Source organism: Lontra canadensis, unplaced genomic scaffold, assembly GCF_010015895.1.
Source record: "Lontra canadensis isolate GAN:19392208 unplaced genomic scaffold, GSC_riverotter_1.0 scaffold57, whole genome shotgun sequence".
In the NCBI taxonomy this organism is placed as follows: Eukaryota; Metazoa; Chordata; class Mammalia; order Carnivora; family Mustelidae; genus Lontra; species Lontra canadensis.
The window spans coordinates 3,464,175-3,484,177 of record NW_022631051.1 but is presented as its reverse complement, the minus strand read 5'-3'; the positions used below and the strand labels follow the sequence as shown (position 1 = coordinate 3,484,177).

At 38.9% G+C, this 20,003-nt stretch overlaps 1 protein-coding gene across 8 annotated transcripts in view; it reads right to left on the bottom strand.

The window, feature by feature from the left end:
- The window catches only part of ARHGAP28 (Rho GTPase activating protein 28), a 243,897-nt gene that overhangs the window by 28,860 nt on the left and 195,034 nt on the right, over nt 1-20,003 (bottom strand). For 7 of the 8 annotated variants that reach the window (XM_032875717.1, XM_032875716.1, XM_032875722.1 and 4 more), the window contains exons 6-11: nt 19,210-19,294; nt 17,623-17,765; nt 14,859-15,024; nt 14,661-14,752; nt 11,877-11,954; nt 5,965-6,127 (exon numbers count right to left, since the gene is read on the bottom strand). In XM_032875717.1, the coding sequence (XP_032731608.1) occupies nt 5,965-6,127; nt 11,877-11,954; nt 14,661-14,752; nt 14,859-15,024; nt 17,623-17,765; nt 19,210-19,294 (727 nt within the window). The remainder of the gene's footprint in view (nt 1-5,964; nt 6,128-11,876; nt 11,955-14,660; nt 14,753-14,858; nt 15,025-17,622; nt 17,766-19,209; nt 19,295-20,003) is intronic. The other variant, XM_032875721.1, reaches the window with a different exon arrangement.

The following is a 20,003-nucleotide window of genomic DNA, read 5'->3' as shown; positions in this document are numbered from 1 at the left end:
ATTTATTCTAGATCACAAATGGACATTTAAGGAACGTGGCTATTGTTGGAGCTTTAGAGATTCTTGAGTATTTTATTCCTTGATAAAATGACAGAAGATGGCGCCAGAGGGCTGGCATTTATAGCTGTGTATTAAACACTGATTCTTCCTGTTTTAGGGAAGGAATCTTAGGGATTCCATCCACAACTGGATAATCCACAACCAGCTGTGCTGAAAACTGTAGAGTATATCAGAGCATTCCAGGCTTTGCTTTGTCTCTCTGTATTCTCCTCACAATGGTCTCCTGGTGGGGAGTTCCTGGGGGGAAGCATTATATTCTAGCATCCCTGGGGATTTCTCTACTGCATGAATATCTATTTATATTCAATGGATGAAAGGCAGTCACCTGCCTATAAAGTTACTTAGCTTTACAGCAGTGGAAATACTCTTGAGACAAGCTACTAGGTTATAGGAGATTGTATGCATCCTAGTTAGGAGTACATGACAAATGTGCATAACTATGTAACAAAGAATCAGCTGGGAGATTATTTATAGGACTGTATCATATTGTCTTGGTATAATCCCCATGTGGATTTTTAGAAATTTAGTCAAATCTATAAACAAAAATGACACAGGGTCAGGATGTTTTTGAAAATGGCTAATGTACATTGACACGAGTTTACTTGATTAACAGGAACTATCAGGAACATATCTCAGTACAAACCACTGAGGGACAGATAAGGCATTATTTTAATACATAAACTAAAGGCTGTCTATAATCTTCCAATGCAGCCAACCCTCTGGTAGAGGGGACAACAGATGCAGATGCAGCCTCTGTATTTCCACCAATTTCAGAGAAATTATGAAGTTACTTTTAAGACTGAAACTCTAAACTGGCAAATAATCCATTTTCATTTTATTTAGGAAACCTATATCTATACCACTTTGTAGCTAATAGTTTCATAGTTAATTCATTACTGCATCCTGGTTAGGATCTTTTTCCCTTGAGGTCATTATTTTCTCAGAAAAGTATTCAACTTTTCACAAAAGTATCTAAAGCTTGACTTAGTCTTTTAATTTTATGGACAAGTTTTGGGCTAAGTTTGGAAAGAGAATGTGATTACACTAAAAGACTACATTCTCCAAACCCCATTTTAAACCATAAAGATTAGCAGTTTAAACACACATACCCATAATTCTTTCCTTCAGAAAATCTCGTTATAACTAGGGCTTACTCTAGGTAGCAAAAAGGCCATTTTCCCTGCTGGGAGCAGCCCAGAACTCTGGGCTTCCTGTGGGGTTGGCTGGTATCAAATCAATCACTGCAACATGGGATTTTTCACTTTCAAAGTCATACCAACAAATGTGGATTCCTCTGTGAACCTTTTCAAGATATTTTCCAGATTTCCTCCCTTCAACGAAGTGTACTGGCTACAGTCAGACACGGAACAATGATGTTAAGGAAACCTAGTTTATCTGTATGACTTTTTAAAATAAGATTCTCTGAATAGGACTGGCACTGGACTCATCCTGGCAAAATTTCATAATACCACAAAACCGCAAACAGAAAAAAAAATTCTTCTGTGGCACCAATTTGTTTTGATGAACTATTTAGTGTATATACCACAGATCAAGGGAAAATGAATACTTCTCCATTACCCAGGAGAGCAAACTATATAGAAAATACTACCCTTTTTGAACTTACAAATTGAAGGGAGGAAGTCCTGCTTCTGGTATGGCTGAATAAGCTCCTTCCTAAGACCCCTGAAGATAACTATAAACTCTGGACAAATACACAAAACAACTATCTAAGGCAGTGAAGAATTCATAAAAGCAGGCAGATTTAGAGGACTGGACGCTTGGAATTAGGGAATGGCACAGGGAGTTTCCCACTATTCCGGCTTTTAGTCTACTGTGGTATTGTAGGAGTTGGCTGAAATTCCAGTCCTTCTGCTTGAACAACCAAAAGACAGGATTCAAGACGACCACAGACACTGGGAAATAACAGGACGAGGCCCTGATTCTGGTATAAAATCTTGGTTGACTCATGAACGAAGCATGTGTGGAGTAGCACTGGTAAGGATACATAACTGAACTAACAGTCCAGAAGACCATTACATTTGAGTTCAATTTACATGCAAGTAAATTGTTGGCTCAAATACAAACAAACAAGCAACAAAAACCAAAACAAAACTCCAACCTCTTTGGAGAAATATTATAGAATGCAGAGTCTCTAAAACACAATATTTACAACGTTCAGGAAATAGTTTAAATTTACTTGATAATGTAAATGCATTCTCAAGGGAAAAAATAATCAACAGAAACCAACCCGGAGGAGACCCAGATGCTGGCACTAGCGGACAAAGATTTTGAAACATCTATCATAACTATGTTCAATGATGTGAAGAAAAATATGCTTATAATGGATGAAAAGATAGGCTATCTCAGCAAATAAAATCCTTAAAAAGGAGGTAAGAATATGGTAAGGGAGACAAGAATATTCAGCGGGGAAAAGACAATCTCTTCAACAAATGGTGTTGAGAAAACCGGCAGCCACATGCAAAAGAATGCTTCTATGGAACTAGACCATGGTCTTACATACTTATATGCAAAAATGAATTCAAAATACAAAAAAAGGGGCACCTGGGTGGCTCAGTTGGTTAAGCATCTGCCTTCGGGTCAGGCCATGAAACCAGAGTCCTGAGATCGAGCTCCGCATCAGGCTCCCTGCTTCGCAGGGAGCCTGTTTCTCCCTCTCCTACTACCCCTGCTTATGTTCTCTTGCTCGCTGTATCTTTGTCAAATAAATAAATAAAATCTTTTAAAAAAAAAAAAGAAAGAAAAACTCAAAACAGATTAAAGACCTAAATGTGTGATCTAAAACCATAAAACTTCTAGAAGAAAACATAAGCAGTAATCTCTTTGACATCAGCCATAGGAAGATTTTTCTAGATAATATCTTCAGGCGAGGGAAACAAAAGCAAAATTAAACTACTGGGACTACCCCAAACTAAAAGGCTTCCGCACAGTGAAGGAAATCATCAACAAAACAAAAAGGCAACCTACTGAATGGGAGAAGATATTTATAAATGATATATCTGATAAGGGGTTAATATTCAAAATGCATAAACTTAACACCAAAAGACCCCAAGTAATCTGATTTAAAAAATGGGGGTAGGACCTGAACAGACATTTTTCCTAAGAAGATAGAGACAGCCAACAGACATATGAAAAAATGTAAATGAGATGTTACTTTACACTTGTCAGAATAACTAAAATAAAAAAACACAAGTAACAAGTGTTGCTGTGGATGTGGAGAAAAAGGAACACTTATGCACAGTTGATGGGAACGCAAACTGGCACAGCCACTGTGGAAAACCCTATGGAAGTTCCTCAGAAAGTTAAAAGCGTAACTACCATATGATCCAGTAATTCCACTGCTGGGCCTTTATCAAAAGAAAACAAAAACACTAATTCAAAAAGATATGTGCACCCCTATGTTTACTGCAGCATTATTCACCATTGCCAAGATATGGAAGCAACCCCAGTATCTACCAACAGATGAATGGATAAAGAAAATATGGTGTGAAAAAAATTAAGCAGATGTGGGGTTTGTATGTGTGTGTATATGTACACACAATGTACACACACACACATACATATAATGGAATATTACTTAGCCATAAAAAAACCGAATATCTTACCATTTGCAAAAACATGGATGGATCTAGAAGGTATAATTCTAAGTGAAATAAGTCAGTCGGAGAAAGAAAAATACCATATGATTTTTTTGCTCATGTGCAATTTAAGAAACAAAACAAATGAACCAAAAAAAAAAAAAAAGAGAGAGAGAGAGAGAGAGAGAGAGAGACAAAAAAACCAGATTCTTAAATACATAGAGAACAAACTGGTGGCTGCCAGAGGGGAGGTGGAAAGGGGATAGGTGAAAAAGATAAAGGACCCAGCAATTGCACTACTGGGTATTTACCCTAAAGACACAAATGTAGTGATCTGATGGGGCACGTGTACCCAAATGTTGATAACAGCAATATCCACAATAGCCAAGCTATGGAAAGAACCTAGATATCCATCAACAGATGAATGGATAAAGAAGATGAGGTATATATGTACAATGGGATACTATGCAGCCATCAAAAGAAATGAAATCTTGCCATTTGCAATGATGTGGATGGAACTAGAAGGTATTATGCTGAGTGAAATAAGTCAATCAGAGAAAGACAATTATCATATGATCTCTCTGATATGAGGAATTTAAGAAGCAGGGTGGGAGATTTTGGGGATGGGTAAGGAAAAAAATGAAACAAGATGGGATCAGGATGGAGACAAACCGTAAGAGATCTTAATCTCACAAACAAACTGAGGATTGCTGGGGGTGGGAGGGTAGGGAGAGGGTGGTTAGGTTATGGACACTGGGGAAGGCATGTGCTATGATGAGTGCTGTGAAATATGTTAGCCTGATGATTCAGAGATCTGTACCCCTGGGGCAAATAATACATTATATGTTAGTAAAAATATTTTTTAAAAAGTACACTTATCATGATGAGTACTGAAAAATATATCAAATTATTTAATCATTATATTATATATCTAAAACTAATGTAACTGTATATTAATTATATTTCAATTAAAAAACACACCAACTGGAAATTCTAGAACTGACAAAACAAATATCTGAAATAAAAAAAGAATGAAGCAAACTAGCTCTTCTCTCTTTGTAAGCGTCTCTCACAAAACAAAAAATACTACATCTTACAAAGTAAAGAGATCCTCGTCACAGATGGCATGTGAATTAAAGCTTAGGAAAAAACTGCCATGCCTATGTTATTCTCTTTTCTGAAGGCACAAAGGATTATTTTATGAATCTGATTTAGTTAAAATGTTTAAAGATTTAGAACCTACTATTTTTTAGGACAAATTTTGTCATAAAACTTAGGACCTATTATTTTCTTTCATTGTGGTTTTAAGGATTTTATAGTTCTGGTCAACCTGCAGGAAGCTGTAAACTGGCAGATATAGGTATCATTTGTTAGGCTAACAGAGTGTTTTCAAATTTGAATTTGTAGCTGATATTTTCAAATTAACAGTTTCCCTATTAAAGTGTGGATTTTGGCTCTCATTCCTACATGGTAACCATCTTTTAGAGCTGAGCAGTGGCCAGCCTTTTTATAAGGGGTGTGTCCTTTCAGTTTGTCCATGGGCCTTTTTTGTCCATGCAGAATTGCCATTTATTTAACAGCTTTGTGACTCCTGAATTCCTCTAGTTAGTAGTCAAAGCCCCCTTCATGTAAACCCATTCTGCTTTTCTAAATTCTCTCTTGTCACATCTCCACACTATTCAACCCTCAGGCTAAAAAAGCATGCCAAATTATCCTCTCATTGTCAAATACAACACACACTTTCCAGTTTCCATGCTTTTATCCAAATTCCTCACTTAAGGCCTAATCTATGTGACTTTGTAGTTTTCAGAGACAAAACACCTTCTGTGCTGCATTTATTGTGTTTTACACATCATCAAACCCAGGACTTTGGATTTAAAGAAGGAAGAGACCTTCTGTTTTTGGAAGGACTATTACACACCAGGTATTATTCTAGATGTCTTCATTCGATAACCACAACAACCCTGACAAGCAATTGTTATCTGTAATTTACAGGTGCAGTAATGAAGCTCAGAAAGGTTGATTACATGGCTAATAGATGGTTGAACAAGAATTCAAATCTCAAGAGCCTGGTCTTTCGGCAAGCCGCTCTTTTAACGGTCATAAAACCTGTTAACTTGTATCTACCAGACTTAATAAGGGAAAGAGAGGACTGTTTACCATCAAACTCAGTATTTCACCAACCACTGCCAGGAAATAGGAAATCTGTACATTTATAATCACAATTGATTATGCATCTTTCTTTTGCTCTGTGTCACTTTATTAATCTTATATCTTAGCCCATTCACACTTAACTTCTTCTACCTACTTTCTGTGAGAGTGATGAAGGCAGGTATATATTCCACAGGGAAGAGAGAGGTGGGTAATTCTCTGAAAAACGCCTTCAACATTACTGCAGCTTCTCTATGGCACATTCTGTCCCATTTAAATTTATCAGCATTAAACTTGGCATCCAGTTCTTCACGGTATTGCTGAAAATCAAGAAAAACAGTCAATATTCAAAGTGTTTTTACCACCTGATCCCCCTTTCCCTTTTAAAAACTGTCATTACATAAATTATTTTTGTAAATAGATTGAAAAGCCAATATCTACCAAGCCTAACTTTTTCAACATAAAGAACTGAAATAACTCTTTTTGAATGATTTTTTCTAAAATCTTTTCAGAATAATGTTAATCTTGAAATAATCTGCTAATTCTACAGAACTATAAAATTCCTTACTCATCATAGTTTTGTTTCTGTGGTTTTGGCCAAATATCACTTACATCCCCACAGGATAAATGTACTGATTTGACAAAAGCCTCCACTTTTTTTTTTTTTCTTTTTGCCATCCTGTCATCTTCTTCTAAATTAGATCAAGAATGTATGCCTCTCAACTAGTTCTCATACAGAATGAAAACTATGCCAGTAAAGATGAATTCTGACCTCATGGCAACATGCAGACCAATGACATCTTCCTGGAGCAGTTACAGCAAAGTGTTAGGCCAAGAGGTACACATGTCTTCCACATGTCTGCATGCTTGCCCAATCCTTCATAAGGTTTGGAACACTGTATAAATACTTTAAAAAAATCACTAAGCCTCCATAAGTTTTAGTTGGGTTATACAGTTCACATTATCGATTCATCTGATTATCATTCTCCATGTTTCTTTTTCAAACTCATTTTCTACCATCCCCTTGAATTGCATACAGTTTACCTATTAATAGCAGTTAGTTGTAGCAGCTCCCCAACTGACACTAACTACTCCAAAAAGAGAACTCTGAAAATCCTCAGGGTGTTTATGGCCTTCCAGCCTTGAGTCACACAGAGCCAGAGTCAGTCTGCACGTCTGACCTTTCCCTACCACACTGCAGCTCATTAACAAGCCCAGACATTAATGCTGTCATGGCGCCCCAAACCGGGACATGGGAGACAACCTGGCAATACACGTCCCTTATAGAAATAGACAGGATTCCAAGCCACCCTCTAGCCCTTACTAATGACAGCAAGAGGAGATTTTCTCCTTGTCCTTGAGAAGCTCTCAATCTAATAGGAATAAGAGAGCAAATCAAGCAAATCCTTTGCTGATAAATACACTCTGTAAAGCACTAAAGCATATATCTAAAGCATACATACAAAGTGCTTCCTAGAAGAAAAGAAGTAGAGCACAGACTGGGCTCTGGTAAGAGAAGATGCACGGGATCCATTCTTTGCCTTTAGGCATCTTGCAGTTCTGTGAATGGGACCATCTTATGAACTCCTGATGCTAACTCAGGTCACATATTGGATGCTTTGCAGCGAGGAAAAAGGAGAATCCAACTTGGCTCAAGCCAGTCTTGAGTCTGTGAGGAACTTGTCAGGGGAAGAGTACATAGAAGGGTACTCAAGACAGCAGAAAGTGCTCCAGCAGTGGTACACATGCAAGGAGACCCACTGGGTCTGGGGAACTCTGGTAGGTTCAGTGTTGCTGGGGCACAGACCAGAGCCAGCCCTCAGGTGACTGAACTTTATTCCATGGGCCACGAGGCAACATGGAACACACCCAAGCAGGAGAACAAGGTGAGATTTATCTTTTCTGACAGCCAGATAGGAAAGCGATTTGGAGAATAAAGCTTGGTGCTGATTAGGGAACAGACTAGAGGCAAGGAGACTAGTTACTGGGCATGGCGCCATTTCTGAGAAATTGAGGACTAACCTGGATAAGCAGCTATAAGACAGAAAGGAGAGGTGGCACTGATGGAATGCGTGAGAGAAAATTCTCACAAATCAGTGATGGATTATTTAGAGGGTGACAGATCCGTCCAAAATGACTCTGTCTGCTAGCTGGAGTCATGGACAGATGGAAGTGTTGTTAACAGGAAGTACAGGGAAAGCAGCAAATGTCTTCCATCCATTGCCTGGTGATACAAAGCAAAGGTGAAACTGTTTTCAAGGAGGCAGGAAGCACTACTGAGAGCAGAATAACTCAGATTCATCTCCCACATCCCTCTGCTGTAGGAAGCTGTCTGAAACACACCATGACCACCATTTTAACCTGCCAGCAGTGCCCTGTTGCTTACCAAGCAACATGGCTCCAGCATCAAGAGTGGGCTCTATGACTAGATTCTTTAGGTTTTTATCCCAGCTCCACAACTGACTAGTGTTAAGGCCTATGTCTCAGTTTCTCACGGTGTAATAGGGATATTAAAATGACTTCAGGGGCGCCTGGGTGGCTCAGTTGTTAAGTGTCTGCCTTGGGCTCAGCTCTTGATCCCAGGGCCCTGGGATCCAGCCCCACATGGGGCTCCCTGCTCAGTGGGGAGTCTGCTCCTCCCTGTGCCCCTCACCTTACTTGTATTCTCTTTCTCAGTATCTCTCTCTGTCAAATAAAAATATACAATTTATATAAAGAAACAAATAAATACATAAATAAAACGACTTCACAGAGATTCAATCAGTTAATCCAATGTAAAGTTCAGTGGGGAGGGCCCACCCCAAAGGAAGCACTCAGTAAACGCTGGCTGCTCATAACATCCCCTCCTCTCAGTTGGTAATAACCTTTAGTATTATTAGTATGGGAAACCCATGCATATGTGGTTATTTGGGTAACAGTATCTCTTCATCCTGACCAGATGGACAGAATATAACAAAACTGAGAGAAAGAATGTCCTCTCTTCCTTTTGACCAGAAAAAACTGAGGGCCATAGGAAAAGAGCTGACATTTCCATGGTGGTCCTAAACATGAAATCATAAACCAGGTGTTGAATTTAGCTTGCCAAAGTCAGGAAAGGAAGCATTTAGAGGTTAAAGAAGTCATGTTTTCTGTCCAGTGTTAATGAGGACACTAGGTCAGGGTCAGATGCCACGTCCTTCAATCTGCTCTGAGCAAATATACAACCTGCTTCCATTTCAGAGGTCATTTTATAAAAATGCAAATGACCCACCTTCAGCTTCAAAAACCAGGTCAGGAAGGGAAACCAGTAGACCAAGTAACATAATTATGAAACATTTAGAGCAGCCTCAGAATAACTGAAACAAGTAAAAAACAAAAACAAAAACCAAAAGCCACCCCTCGCATGTCAAACAGCCTGCCTTCTTCCATAAAATGTATTCCCCAGTGTTCAGCTCAAATTACTGTCATTTTTGGAAAAGAAAATCACTGGAAACACCAAGGCATTAAATTGGTTCCAAATGATCTGTGGCCTCAAATACAGGAACAGGCTCCACTGTTGTGTTCCCTATGTGGCCAAAGCTAGCAGCTTCCCCCCAGGCCTGTGCTCCTGTTAGTCTCACCAGGCCTTGAAAGTACAAGACTGCTCACAATGATACATTAGAGTTAGTGTCATCCATTTGGCACAATTTGAGGATAATTATGATGGAGTTTTTAAAAACTATCTTTCCCTAAGCACATTCCTAGAAAAAATAGTCTAACAGAAGAATTTATACAAATAGTTTAAAGTTTGAACAAAGAAGAGAAATAAAGACCCCTTTAAGAGATCAAGTTACAATTTCTTTCTAACTATGATATTCCCCTGTTTCTGTTTGCTGGCCCAGACTTCTCTCACATTGGTTTTCCTGGAGTTCAGACCATGCAAACATCTGGATTACATTCTCAGAGTAGTAAGAGACAGAATAAATAAGCTGAAACTACATAAAACCGATTAGGGAAGAAAAGGGACTTTTCCCTAAATATGGTTCAGGAATGCATGTGCCTATAAGAACACTCTGAAGGAAATATTAGTCTTTGATAAGCATTTTTCAGGCAAAGATTAGCTAAAGAAAAAGAACTTCTGCTATGGTGTTAAACTTCGTGCTTACAACGGTTGTGTAATGTTGTCTCCTTTTGATTATTTGAAAAAAAAGAGTTTAAATCACCTCCATTATGTTTTACACACACACACACACACACACACACACACACACACAGCCGGGAAGAATCTGTGTAAATACCACTTCTCAGTTATGGAGGGAGATTTAGAGGAATGAAGTCTAATTGTGTCTAGGAAATTTGTTTCTCTAACTTCACTTTGGTTCTCTGACTCTCATCCTCTGATTCAGGGTACATATGACAACCACAACTCTTAGAATTTAAGACAAAAAGCAGATTCAATTTAGAAAGAATAAACCTTGAGGATCCATTAGGCATTTTCTTGCCTTTCAAATGACCTTGTGCTAGCATCTAGCAATCTCCATTCCCAGGGAAGTGACAACTCTCCAAATGCCCAGACCCCTACTGCCACTGGCAAAGTGGCACACTGCTCAGACTTCCCTTACAAAACCAATTAGCTGCATAAAATAATGCAGGTGACTCCTGACAGCTGGCTTGGCCAGCCGTTAGCACCTGCTCATCAGCCTCATCCCCTCCTTCACAGGAAGCCGGAGCAGTGACTATGTGGTGTGGAAGCTGGTGCCGAGACCCTCAGCCTGCTGAGGGGCTATACCTAAGGGCAGGGAAGACCGGTGTCAGCCCTGCACCTGGTCTGAGGCCCAGCCTGCTCAGCCTGGCTTCCTCCCCTGCACCCTTCAGAAGCACTATGCCTCTTCTACTCCTGATTCCGTCTCAGAATCTGCCTTCTGGAGCTTCCAATAGACACAGCCTATTTATTCTCAGTTTCTACTTACAAAAGCATCACATCACACTTCTAAATAAAAACTCTGAGATTTCCAATACAAATAGAATTTCCCTAAACATATACCAAAATGAATTAATGAAGAGATACTCTTCCACCTCTATGCATTGCAACCAAGTTAATTTTTCCCTCATCCTGAGACTTTTTTTTTTCTCAAGGACTGATTATTTAAAACTGCTCAGATTTTCATGTCTTCCAGCCAGGGAGTGATTCAAGGGCAGAGTGGAACTGTTCACTGTGATACCCCCAAGTAGACAAACTTATGAGAAAGGTTTTCCTTTTTAGTGATTCTTTCCTTTATACCACTGTGGAGTTTGCCACTACATGGAAGGAAGAAAGCAAAGCAGAAGGAATCATATTACACAGGTGGTTTTATAATGTAGAAATTAACATTACCTTCAATAAAACTAGGTTTTAGAACTGCTGAGTGGTTATTCTAGTGGTGACAGCCATTCTTACGTATTCTTATAAAGACTTTCGTTAAAAAGAAGGCCAAAGAATTTTTCTAAGTTTAAAGCAACTGATCATGGGGGGTGCCTCAGTGGCTCAGTGAGTTAAGTGTCTGACTCTTGATTTCAGCTCAGGTCATGATCTCAGGGTCATGAGATGGAGCCCTGCATCAGGCTCCATGCTGAGCGTGGAGCCTGCCTGAGATTCTCTCTCTCTCTCCTTCTGTCCCTCTCCCCCAGTGCTTAAAAAAAAAAAAAAAAAAGAATAGTACATAAAAAATAAGTAAATAAGTAAAGCAACTGATAATGGAAATAAGGATTTATGTAATATTGGCTTAGTAAATTCCACGACCTAGAAGAACACAGCAAACTAAAGTGTTTAACCTTGAAAATAGTGATGGGACATTTTGGCTTTTCCAAACTAAAGGTAAGCAGCAGTTTTTCATGGTAAATTAATGTGTTGTTTCTCTGTTGCTGGTTTTTTATTGTTGTTGTTCTAAAAAATAAAAGGATACACAACTCAGGATCATGGAATATTTAATCACAAGTATCCAGGATCACTAGACAGGGTCAAGTGGTCGTACCAACAGCAATGACAACAAAGGACTTAACAGCTGGAGCCTGTATGAACTGGGTCTCACTAGCTTTGGTCTCCCACAAGAACGAAAAAAAAATGTTCGGTACCTTGACTTTGGCAGTGCATCCTGAAAGTCGAAAAATTCCTTCAGATTCCAGGCCCGATTCTTCAACTTTCTCAAAAAACTAAGAAGCAATGATATATATTATAAAAATGAATAACTCCATACAATAATAAACATTTGAAATAACAAGATGGTGACAATAACAAACAAATTACCATGCATATATACATGCCTGGTATTTGAATGCCTTGTGAAATGTTCACAACCGCCTCTAAGGTCAACAGTAGTTTCCAATTTGCAAATGCAATGGAGACAGAATTGTCCTGTCACTTTCTGGGGATCAACCTCAAAAGTAATGGCCCTGTCTCTCAAGCTTGTACTTGGCCAATTTAAGATTTGATTACTATATATCTCTTTCTGCAGATGGACCAATAAAAAAAGTTTCCAAATTTACTATTATTAGATACAACCACATTAGCAGAGAGATGATAGGAATTCTAGAAATATAACCAAAAAGGCAGAAACTGTAAAGTTCTCATGGTGATAGTGATGATGATAATGATGCTGTTAACGTAATAACAATATAACCTAACATTTATCGTGCACTTACTGTGTCAGATGCCCCTTTCTCAGCATCTATTAACTATTTAATTAACTATTTGCCATCTATTAACTCATTTAATCCTCACACTAATTCTACCAGGCAGGCACTAACCACATCCCCATCTAACTGCCGAGAAGACCAAGGCATGGAAAGGGTATGTGACTTGCCCATGTTTACACCACAGAGGAGGATCATCCAGAGTCTCTGCTCTTTTCCTTTTTTTTTTTTTTAATAATTTTTAAAAATTTTTTATAAACATATAATGTATTATTAGCCCCAGGGGTACAGGTCTGTGAATTGCCAAGTTTACACACTTCACAGCACTCACCATAGCACATACCCATAACCCAACCACCCTCTCCCTAGCCCCTCCCCAACCCCCCCGGCCACCCTCAGTTTGTTTTGTGAGATTATGCTCTTTTCCTTTTAAGAAATGGTGGTGTCTTGGGGTGTCTGGGTGCCTCAGTGGATTAAAGCCTCTGCCTTCAGCTCAGGTCATGATTTCAGGGTCCTGGGATCAAGCCTCGCATCGGGCTCTCTGCTCAGTAGGGAGCCTGCTTCCCCCTCTCTCTCCCTCTGCCTGCCTCTCTGGCAACTTGTGATCTCTGTCTGTCAAATAAATAAATAAAATCTAAAAAATAAATAAATAAATAAATGGTGGTGCCTGAACAAAGGTACTTTTTACAGGTAGGATGAGAAATGCATATTTAGGCCAAGGAAGTATGTCCATAAAAAAGGTTCTCCCATAGGAGTAGAAGAATAATACCTTAAGCTGTCTTCAATGGGGAATACTTGACATGAGGAGTAGTAACAGCTAACATGTATTGAGTTGCTAAGATGATATAAATCCAAATTTGGTTGAACTAGCATTTACTGGGCACCTTCCACTTGCTAAGTTAAATAATAATATAAATTCATGTGTTGAATCTCCTCAGTCTTAGGTTCTTATGCATTGTCTTCAGACTCTGTCCTTTACATAGAGGAGAGAGGTCATTCTAGTTCTAATTCAAAGAAGGAAAGAAAATGTTCGTGTCACTGTGGACTCTGGCCGTGGACATAGTCTGTGCTTCTTTTTGCCCTTCCTCTTGGCTGGGTGTATGTTCAAGGGTGAGGTATCTCACCTTCCTCTGTCTCAGTGGCCTCATGAGTAGAAGGGAGATGATAACACAACCTCCTCACGCTGCTCAGTGCTGACTACCCATGTTAGCCTATGGAAGGCATCTGCTCAAGGGAGGCACCCTCAGATGCCTCCATGCATGCTGGCACGTCGCCAGCACCCTCTGGCTCTCTCATCGTCGTCCTCTGCCTCTATCAGCAGCCATCACCTGACTTGAGAAGCCCCTTGGTCTGAGGCCCTGGCAGCAAAGTTTAAAGAATACACAGTAAAGAGGCATGGCATTGTTACTGTGAATAAGGTAAGTTTGTTTCCTCAGTCAATATTTTTCTATATTACTTAAAAACTCAATTTAAAATGCAACAAGATTTGTGTTTAGGGCTTGGGATCTTAAATGTGCCACTGGATGTCACTATTGAATAAATACATACTTGAGTAATCCAGTGTAAATTGTTGGCTATAAAAATCATGACTTAAAATCAAATCAGCTATTTAGCAATGATGGTCACAGAGATACTGGCAAATGAAAGTTAAGGTAATATCATTTCTCAAAACTCCCTTCCACCTAAATATATCCTATCATAGTCATACCTGAAAAACCACCAGAAAAGTGCATTTTAGGCTTTATTAAGCTTTGTTTGGCAAATTCATTTAAATGATTATACATACATATTTGAAAACACCCAACCTGTGATATAGCTCAGCAAATACTTAATCAATAAATGTACAGCTGATGATTAATGGTCATCTTGTATTCTGCAGAGAATATTCAAATACAGAGACATATAATACACACAAGTAACCTTTAGAAAATACTGGAAAAAATTATGACAGAGGGAAGCCATGTGACAGAGCATCTGTGTCCATCACCTGATGCTTTATGGTCAGATATTGCAAAGGGCTCCAAAAGTCTGAAGCAAGGCAAACTGGTTCCAAGTGCTGTGGGATGCTTTGGGGATGCATGAAGAAATCTAAAAATCACCAAGGGCCTGAGTCCTAAGTGGGTGTTAGTATCTTTAAACATACCAGAAAATTCATTAGCGGGTTTACAACTCCAAACTGCAAACAGGAGGCTCTACCATTTCCCCAGTCATTTACATCCCACTTACTTTTTGTAACACCAGGGGAACCTTCACTCCAGGGTCTTTCTTTCGGTCACTGTCCAATAGGACTGTAAGTGGAACGCCAAAAATACCATTGTCTTCATTGTATAATGGGCAAGAAAGAAAGGAAAAGGAATCAGCAAAGCACTATTCTTATTCCAGGGTGTCAAAGTGTTAAAATCAGAAGAAACCTGTCTTAACTACCTCGTCCTTTTACTTTCTCAGTTTTGTTTCTTTTCAGTTGGATTCCAAAGGCATCAAAAAAGGCAGTCAGTTCAATTAGAGAGAGATGGCGGATTTTCTTCATATCTTCCGTAGACAAATCTCCTGCTTCGGTTAGGCCAAATCTGGTTTTCTGGACAATAAATTTCTAAAATACATATGGAAGATATTTATTTCTTATGGCAAAGGAAAATTATTATCCCCTCATTCAAATGCCACCTGGACATTCTAAATCTGTATAGCAAAACATGCTACTTGTACGAAAATCTCTGAGAAGCAAGCTGTGTCATAGAAAGATTGTGAATGATTTTTAGAACATTTGCAGAACACTCTTATGCTAAATTAGAATCAAAACAGTGGTCTGAAGTGTACTATAAAATTTTCATCACAACCATGAAAACATCTTTCTTCCAAGAAACATTCTGTGTTGTCCACTGATGTTCCAGGCACCACATGGAATGTACTAACCAGTGGCACGTATGACAGGGTTCACACAAATCCCAACAGCTAAGTACTCCCAGAAGAGCTTCTGATGTATCCTTTCAGGTTAGGGGACCATCAGTCCTTTAATCAGGTGTGACGTATTCTCTCTGCATCCTCCAAAAGACTAACTAATCTCCCCACTGAATGTGATGCACAAGTGTGCTGAGACAGTAGTTATTGTACCTTAAACCTCAAATTCAGATATTTAAAGCCTAAATATTTCTAAAAAATAAAAACATACAGAAGGTACCAAATAATCTCACTATCATTTTGAGACAATGAAATTGCTATATTCCCCATTTCCACAATAGGAAACAAAATACAGTAAAATGGTAACAACAACAAAAAACTTTTGAACAATCCAGAAATACTGTGAAGATTATAATAAGACCTCTTTTATTTTTTAAAGGTTTTATTTATTCATTTGAGAGAGAGAGAGAGAGAACAAGCAGGGGGAGCAGCAGGCAGAGGGAAGGGAGAAGCAGGCTTCCTGCTGAACAGGGAGCCTGACATGGTGCTGCATCTGAGGACCTGGAGATCATGACCTGAGCCGAAGACAGAGGCTTCACCATCTGAGCCACCCAGGCACCCCTAAGTAAGACCTTTTAAGAAAGAAATTGTTCTTATTAATATCCACAAGTTAGCATGGCTCTCAAAAAAGCTGGTATGGAAAAAAATTTGCTAAAGTAGAAAAATCTCAATTATTTCAGTTATAAAGCTTTGTATATTCTCTATAGGGGGTCCCTCAGGTTAGAACTTTTTTGAGGTTTTTAACCATCCACTCATTCATTCATTTGTTCATTTAGTCAACAACTGTTCCTTGGAACCTCAAGTATTTTAAAAGTAAAAAACAAAACAAAACAAAACAAAACAAAAAAAACAAAAAACAAAATGTAGAATGCGGTTTGGGACATAACTTGTTCTATAAAAAAACTTAGTTCTTTTCCCTTCTTTCTGAGACCAAGTCCCCACATAACAGTAATATATAGCAACAACAACCAAGGCAAATACTGCAATCATTAATTAAGTAATTACCACTTGCTAAATCCCACACAAAGTTCTTCACAGGAGACTGACCTGCACCCCAGGTCAGGTCAGACCCAAATCTCAGGAGGGGACAGCCTGGTTGAAGGAACTGGGGGCCAGCATCCTCATCCAAGGACCTGAAGATCATGCCCCTGAAACCAGAGTCCCACTGGATTCCATCTTCTGCCCCAAAACAACCCTGTGCCCTCCAACATAGAGGTTTGCTTAAGGACTGGAAGGAGTTTTAGCGTTTGACATATGTAGGTTTAAATCCTATTTCAGCCTCCTACTCACTGTGGGGCTTTGGATGTATAACTTAGCTTCTTCAAGCCTCAGTTTTTTAGCTGTAAAATAGGAGCAGTCACAGGGTTATTGCAATGAAGATACCTAGTGCAGCACAGGCTGGTAGAAGACACTCAGTGAGTCTTACCGTTCTTACCCTGCCCTCTTGCTCCTCCCTCATCATGGGGCTGTTGTCTGGGAATGGTCCAGGCTACCTAGGTAAAGACTCTGCCAGTTTTTATAGGACTCATTGCTTCAGTCCTTAAACTGTCTGTGCCCTGCTGCTCATCATGCCTCTAGCTCTGATCAGCACAGAATATTCAGGACTCTACATCGCGAACTCTTCACAAACGCATTTACTGAGTAGCCAACAGATCAATGTAACATAGTTCTTGTAGTGGGCTTTCAGGATATAACATCCTGGATATAGATATAGATTTCAATATATAGTTACATAGATACATACTCTGAGGCTTTCAGGATAATGAAGTATATAGCTCCACTTGTCTATTTCATGATAATATTATAAATTCTTGAGAATATTTTTGATGGATTTTTAGTGCCTGTTCTGCAAGTGCTCACTTCTTGTTATGTGACTGACTTTTTGCAGTAAGCCCCTCTGATATGTGGTTTCTAGAGACACAACTAAGTATATAGTTAGAATCTGCATTAACCTGTAAGTAAGGATAGAAGTTTCATGAGATCACACAAGCCAGGAAATCCTATTTCCTCTGTAAAATGGTATTCAAGCATACATCCTCACAACTCTTTTGCAACACAGTACTGCCAGATACGGTCAGGCAGGCTGGGTACTGCATAACACTGATGCCTGCCCTCTCCCTACACACACACACACACACACACACACATACATAAAAAAGAAAAAAAAATCCTAGTTTGTCCCATGGAAAAACCATAGGAAGTTATTGGAATAATCATGAAAGGTTTTACATACAGTTAAAGCATAGTCCTCTTTCTTAAAATCTGATTTCTTGAATTTACTTCTTTTTGGAGCCTCTGTAACCATTTCTGAATAAGATACTTCAAAGGACAACTCTTCAGTTTCTGGCGGAATGTTTTTTTTCCGATAATCATCATCTAAAAAAAAAAAAGGACGTACAATTTTTATATGTCATTTAATCAATCAATATCATGTACTGTAAAATAAGCACAAAATATTTCTAAGTTAACCTACAGGCACATCAGAACATTTACAACCAAAGAACAGAATCAGACTCACCTAGAGGAGTTCGGTTAAATAATAATGTGGGGTCTTCAGACTTCCATATGAATGAATTTCTCTAATCATCATCCAAACAAACTTTCTACTTCATCTGATGTTTTTAATCTTAGATTCTTACATCTCATGAAAGGCACTGAAGATTACTAGAGGAAAGCCCACAAATGAGGCATTTCTTCTGTATGTTATGATATTACAGTTAAGTCCATCTAAACCCAATGTTGCTGCTCCTGGGGAAGCAGAAGCTTAAGGCAGAGGGAGAACGGACAAAGACCCCACTAGAATTCCTGCCTAAATTCACTTCTCCTGTTGTTTCTCCCAAACTATGGGAGGTTTGGTTCTTAGGATGTGTTAAAATTCAATTTGAACTTCACTGCTAGGTTTGTTCATGTAAATTAACTCAAATTCTTATAATTTGATTTGGTTACCTGACCTCCCATGCTGTTTATTAAAAAAGAGCCAAATGCGTAACAAGAAATGTCCCACATTGTCTGCGAGGTAGTTTGAAATTAAGACAATAAATTCCTTGGCCAAAAACAAGTGAATCCAGAAATCACCTGAGTAGTCCTAAACTCTGATTCCTAACTAATATTTGGCTTGCCATCTTTTTTCATTGCCTGGAAAAACTGTCCATATGCAGTGAAAAAAAAAACTGATTATAAAAAAGAGAACTCATGTCTTTTACCCTCTTCTATAGACAGTGATTAAAGAACAACAATGAAAAGAAATAATAGAAGACCTAATTAATCTCACATTAAAAGTTAAATGGAGAAATTTGCAAATCAACAGATTTTAAAATTTTAAACAGAAACACTGATCAAAAATACAATACTCAAGTGGAAGAGGTGCAGTTAAAAGGTAACCCTTTAGCCTTTATGTATTGTTAGAGTTGCTATGTGAGAGTTGCTCTAGTGCTGTACACACACTTGAGCCTAAGTAGAGATTTTTGGAAGTGTCTTACTTCCTGGCCCACTCACAACTATTAAGCAGATCCAGATTCCTTGTGAAAGAGACCTCAAATCAAAGACATTACCCAAGTGAGTAGTTTCTAAATGATGTGATGGTAGTGAAAGAGAAAAAGATTCTGCTTCCAATTTGGCTCAATTAATTTTGTCTGGTGTGACAGAATGGGGTGTTTGGAGCTGGCAAGGAGTGAGTGCTGGAGTGACAGAATCAAAATAGAAAAAAAAAAAAAAAAATCCCACACATTTTGCCTCGACAAAGTCACGGCTAACTGTACTGAGTGCCAGAGCAAAAGCGAGAAGACAGCTTCAGTTCGATATAAAAGGATGTGCCACTCACCACTCCCTGCATTCTGAACTGCCTCTGCAGGGTCTGGAGATCCGTTGGAGAGAACTGGTAGAGCTGGAAGAGTCTCGAGTACAGACTGTGAAACAAGGGAAGATGAACACAAGGCGTTTTAGTATACAAACACATGCTCCCCAACATTCCCATCACATTTATGCTCTGCAGTTTACACACGTTCTTCTCACACAAAACAATTCTTCATTCCATACATAGCCTGCACCTGATTTCCTGTTTCTGTGTTCAGTCCAAACCTGCAGAGCTAACATGGTTTTCTCAACAGAGAACTCTGTCAAGATGAAAATAACTGTCTTCTTAGCTCTTGAGAATTTGCTGCTTATACACTTCCTAAGATGTAAAAATTATAATGCTTGATGTCACATAGTTTGACAATGACAGTATTTTTTATTCTTGATGTGGTGGTAATGCATATTGATCTTAAATTTCAGGTGATGATGTGGCTAGATGGTTAATGGAAAGGCCCCTGAGGCCAGATTGCTGGGATTCTAATCCAGGCTCTCCCACTTACTGAGTGACTTTGAGTAAGTCAAGTTCTCTATCGCTTAATCTCCTAATCTATAAAATGATGATGATAATAGAACATATTCAAAGAGGTATTATAAATTTTTTTTAAAATTTTATTTTTTATAAACATATACTTTTTTTCCCCCAGGGGTACAGGTCTGTGAATCTCCAGGTTTACACACTTCATAGCACTCACCATAGCACATACCCTACCCAATGTCCATAACCCCATCCTCCTCTCCCAACCCCCCTCCCCCCCGCAACCC